The 5254-nt window shown below is 56.6% G+C and overlaps 1 protein-coding gene across 1 annotated transcript; it reads right to left on the bottom strand.

Moving 5' to 3' along the window:
- Positions 1-1455: 1455 nt before the first annotated feature.
- Positions 1456-2258, bottom strand: LOC100083037 (NOTCH regulated ankyrin repeat protein). Its single transcript, XM_007659238.3, has one exon. The coding sequence runs from the start codon at positions 2009-2011 to the stop codon at positions 1583-1585; it is 429 nt and encodes a 142-aa protein (XP_007657428.2). The 5' UTR covers positions 2012-2258; the 3' UTR covers positions 1456-1582.
- Between the last annotated feature and the right edge of the window lie 2996 nt (positions 2259-5254).

Raw genomic sequence — 5254 nt, 5'->3', positions numbered from 1 at the left:
TACGAATTGTAGGATGTGGGGGTTTTCAAATTCTGCCTCTGATGTTCTTGTGCCCAGGCAGTAAAAAGCAGCAAGTTGTAGGTGCGGTTATTTCCGAATGCGATGTGAAGGGGGGGGGGGGGGTCTCTTCCTCCCCATTTTCGTTTTAGGGGATGGAAATGAAGGGGAATTTGGGGGGAGGGGGCCAAAAAAAGGACACCGAAAAGAAACTATTTTTGGGAGTTTCCAGGTTGCCCTTGCAATACTGCAGAGGGGGCGGCAGGGGGCGCTGCTGTCCTGGGCCCAGAGCCAGTCCTCTGGTCACCCCTAAATGACCGTTTCTTTTCCCCCCTTCAACATTTAATAATAATAATATTGGTATTTATTAAGCGCTTACTATGTGCAGAACACCGTTCTAAGCGCTGGGAGGATAATCAGGTTGTCCCACGTGAGGCTCACAGTCTCCCTGAGGGGGGGAAAAAAAAAAAAGGTTTCAGAGGCTTGGATGCCCTTTCTGCTCTCTTCGCTGTACTAAGTGTCAGATTCACCAGAGGACGTGGGAAAAATAAAATTAAAAAAGCCAAAAAAAAATATTGCTCCCACTAGTTTCCCCCCCCCAAAATAAGGAAAATAATGGGGTGTAAAGAGGGGGATCCGATGGTGGGAAAGGGCAACCAGGAGGGGGGTTCCTCTCGGATCGATTGGTTCAATCGATCGAATGGAGCTAAGCGCTCGGTGGATTTCTCTGAGGAGAAATTCGAGGATCCTGAGGGGAAGGTGGGGGAAGTGAAATTAAATGTCCGTGTTGAAATGCATCTGGGTCAGTTCTTCCAAAAAATAAAATAAAATAAAAAGGGGGGGGGGAGAGAAACGACTTTTGGGGGGTGACCAAAAGCCCCCCCCCCCCCAGTCAGGTGGAGGAGGAAAATCCGTTTTCAAAGCATCTGACCAGATCTCACCGAAACGGCAAATACTGTGAGCACAGCCGAGGTAGATGGAAAAATTACAGTAGGAAAAAAAAAAAAAAGGAACAAAAAACCCAAAGGAGGGGGGAAAAAAAAAAATCCCCCCTCCCAACCGCCTCAAGCCCAGAGAGCGGACGTTTCTCAGGCGTCTCTGTCGGTCCCCCGGATTTCTTTGAAAAAATAAAAAAAGGAGTCCAAGCAGCTTTTGATTCTTTTAAAAAAAAACAACGAATATTAGAGGGGGGGATTAAAAAAAAAACCACAATAAAAAAAGTCCTCAGAGCGACCCGCACAACGCTTCTCCTCATGCGCCTGAGGAGACGCGGCGGCTCGCCCGCGCCCCGCAGTGCGCATGCGCAGCCGGGCTGCGCGCGCAGCCGGCGCGCGGCGGGGGGGGGCGCGAGCCGCCGGGCGCGGCTGCGCGCGCACTCGAAGGATGAGCTGCGCGCGCAGCCGGCGTGAAAGGGGGAGGGGGGCGCCGGCCGGGGCTGCGCGCGCACCCAGCCGGGCGAGCTGCGCGCGCAGCCGGTCCCGCTGGCCGGGCAGCGCGGCCGCCTCCTCCTGCCGGTCCTCCTGCATCAGCCCGGAGGGGCGACGGGGCCGCGGCCGCCCCTTCCCCCCAGGCGGGGGTCCGGCCATCACCGGCCGCTGGCCGAGTACTTGGCCTTGGTGATGAGGTACAGCACGATGTCCTGGTGGCCGCCGAAGGCGGCGATGTGCAGCGCGCTCCAGCCGTCGCGGTTGGCCAGGCGGATGTCGGCGCCGAACTTGACAAGCAGCTTGACGAGCTCCAGGTTGCCGTCGATGACGGACTGGTGCAGCGCCGTCTGGCCCTCGGGCCCGAACGAGTTGACGTTGAACTCGCAGTTCGTCATGTTCTGCAGCAGCGACTGCAGCTCCTTGGTGTTGCCCTTGCGCACCGCCTCCTGGAAGATGCGCTGGCTCTGCGGGGCCGAGCAGGTGGACAGCTCCGCCTGGCTCATGCTGCGGGGTCGCCGGGGGCCGGGGGAGAGGGTACTGCGGGCGGACTCCGGCTCCTGGAGAGCTCCCCGGGCGCGGAGGCGCATGGAAGCCTTGCGCGGGGCGGCGGGGGCCGAGCTCCCGGCCGCTTCGGGCCCCGGGGGGATCCTCCTCCTCCTCCTGTTGCAGCTCCTGCAGCTGGTGCTCTTGCTGCTGCAGCGCCTGCAGCCGGGGCTCGTGCAGCGCCTGCAGCCGGGGCTCGTGCAGCGCCTGCAGGTCCTCCTCCTCCTGCAGCCGCCGCGGGGACCCGCCGCTCGCACCGCCGCATCCAGCCGGGCCGAGCTCGGAGCTGGGCTCGCGGGGGGGGGGGGAGGGGCGGCGGCGGCGGCTCCTTATCGCGATTCGGGTCGCATGTCCCGACGGGCACCACCTCCCCCCCGCGCTCGGCGCGTCCCGCGCGGCTCCGTGGACGAGGCGGCGGCGGCGGCGCCTTTTAGGCCCCTTATATTTGCATAACAATGGAGCGGTCGCGACGCGATTGGACGCCGCGGCGGTGGGAACGGGCGCCGATTGGACGGCGCCCCACGTGGGGGGCGGGGCTTCGGGGGGCGGGGCCGCGAGCGCCCTCCCCGCGCGCCAGGGGGCGGGGCGTTGCCCTGGGAGACAGGCGATGATTGACAGGTAAGTGTTGGAGGCGGGCCGGAGCTGCCCGGCCTCCCTCCCTTTTCTCCCAAGCGCTCAGTACAGTGCTCCGCGCCCGGCGAGCGCCCAATCCATCCCATTTCCTTATCGCACTCATGTCCGCCTCCCCCTTTCTCTCCTCGTTAAGGGTGGGCGGACTGGTCCGCTAATTCTGTCGGATTCCCCTCTCCCCAGCGCCTAGTACAGTGCTCCGCGCATAGGAAGCGCTCAATAAAGTCGTTGCGGACAGGGAGTGTGTGTTTATTCTTCCCAAGTGCTTAGTACAGTGCCCCGATCATAGGAAGCGCCCAATAAGCTCGTTGCGGGCAGGGAATGTGTGTTTATTCTTCTATTGTCCTTTCCCAAGTGCTTAGTACAGTGCCCCGTTCATAGGAAGCGCTCAGTAAGCTCGTTGCGGGCAGGGAGTGTGTGTTTATTCTTCTATTGTCCTTTCCCAGGCGCTTAGTACAGTGCCCCGCTCATAGGAAGCGCTCAATAAGCTCGTTGCGGACACGGAGCATGACTTTATTGTTCTATTGTCCTCTTCCAAGCGCTTAGCACAGTGCCCTGTGCATAGGAAGCGCTCAATAAAGTCGTTGTGGGCAGGGAATGGTTTGTTTATGGTTATATTGTGCTCTCCTAAGCGCTTAGTACAGTACCCCGCGCATAGGTAGCGCTCAATAAGCTCGTTGCGGATAGGGAATGTGTGCTTACTATTGTCCTCTCCCAAACGCTTAGTACAGTGTTCTGCGCCCAGTAAGCGCTCAACTAACTCCATTTCCTTATTGTACTAATGTCTGTCTCCCCCTCTTCGATTCGTTTAGGGGCTGGGGGACGTATCTGTTCACTCATTCATTCACTTGTATTTATTGAGCGCTTACTGTGTGCAGAGCACTGTCCTAAGCGCTTGGGAAGTACAATTCAGCAACAGAGACAACCCCTGCCCACAACGGGCTCGGATTGCCCTCTCCCAAGCGCTCAGAACAGTGCTCCGCGCATAGGAAGCGCTCAATCAATTCTATTGTCCTCTCCCAAGCGCTTAGTACAGTGCTCTGCACAAAGTAAACGCGCAATTTCCTTATTATTCTGATGTCTGTATCCCCTTTCTCGACTCATTAGGAACGTCTGCTAAACCCGTCGGATTGCCCTCTCCTAAGCGCTCAGGACAGTGCTCCCCGCGCAGGAGGCGCTCAGTAAATTCTATTGTCCTCTCCCAGGCGCTTAATACGGTGCTTTGCCCCCAGTAAGCGTCCAGTAAATACGATTAATAGTGTTTCATCCCCTTGATTCCATTTATTGCTATTGTTCTTGTCTGTCTCCCCCGATTAGACTGTGCGCCCGTCAAAGGGCAGGGACTGTCTCTATCTGTTACCGATTTGTCCATTCCAAGCGCTTAGTACAGTGCTCTGCACAGAGTAAGCGCTCAATAAATACTATTGAATGAATGAATAGTAACAAATTATTAGTGGGCAGGGAATGTCTCTCTTTATTGTTCTATTGTCCCCTCGCAGGTGCTCGGTCCGGTGCTCCGCACGCAATAAGCGCTCAATAAATATGACTGAATGGAAGAAATAGTGATTGATCGATCGATCGATTGATTGATTGATTTCGAGAGCGCCCGCCTGCAGTGGGAAGCAGGAGGGATTAAGCCTGGGAAAGTGGAGGCGTTGCAGGGCAGCCTCTCCGCTGGTAGGGGGCGCTAGTGGCCAGACATGAAACCCGGGGGGGGGAGGAGACGAATAATTACGGTAGCAAGCGCTTAGACCAGTGCTTGGCACATAGTAAGCGCTTAACAAATCCCATTATCATCATTTGATTTATTTATCGACACTCCGGGGGGACGACACACACATCACCCGGGCTTCGGAGGCACAGGTCATGGGTTCGACTCCCGGGTCTGCCACTTGTCAGCTGTGTGACTGTGGGCGAGTCACTTCACTTCTCTGGGCCTCCCTTGCCTCATCTGTAAAATGGGGATTAACTGTGAGCCTCACGTGGGACAAGCTGATTACCCTGTATCTCCTCCAGCACTTAGAACAGTGCTCGGCACGTAGTAAGCGCTTAACAAATACCAACATTATTATTATTATTACATCAAAAGACCCAGAGCGACTCCAAAGACATCACCTTTCTTCCCTTCATCCACATGTTCCCCCTTAGCAGTATTTGCGCAGGCCTCAATATAAATGGGCGGATTTGTTAAGCGCTTACTACGTGCAAAGCGCTGTTCTAAGCGCTGGGGGATACAAGGTGATCAGGTTGTCCCACGTGGGGCTCACAGTTTTAATCCCCATTTTACAGTTGAGGGAACTGAGCCACAGAGAAGGTAAGTGACTTGCCCAAAGTCACACAGCTGGCAAGCGGCAGAGCAGGGATCCAGTCACTGTGAGCAGGGAGCTTGTCTGTCAACGCCGTTACTGTGCGCTTCTCCCCAGCGCTCAGCAATAATGATAAAAATCATGATTATGGGGTTTGTTAAGCGCTTACTCTGTGCCAGGCACTGTAGTAAGCGCCGGGGTGGTGACAAGCAAATCGGGTTGGACCCGGGCACATTTCCAGAGAAGTGAAGTGACTTGCTCAAGGTCGCACGGCAGACAAGCGGCGGAGCCGGGATTAGAACCCAAGACCTTCTGACTCCCAGGCCCGGGCTCTCCACCACGCCAGGCTGC

Source organism: Ornithorhynchus anatinus, chromosome X4 (assembly GCF_004115215.2).
Source record: "Ornithorhynchus anatinus isolate Pmale09 chromosome X4, mOrnAna1.pri.v4, whole genome shotgun sequence".
Lineage (NCBI taxonomy): Eukaryota > Metazoa > Chordata > Mammalia > Monotremata > Ornithorhynchidae > Ornithorhynchus > Ornithorhynchus anatinus.
The sequence above is the reverse complement of the archived record's forward strand: the minus strand, read 5'-3'. Positions and strand labels throughout refer to the sequence as shown.

Coding starts and splice junctions, on each gene's coding strand:
- LOC100083037 (XM_007659238.3), bottom strand. CDS start 2,011: ATGCGCCTCCGCGCCCGGGGAGCTCTCCAGGAGCCGGAGTCCGCCCGC.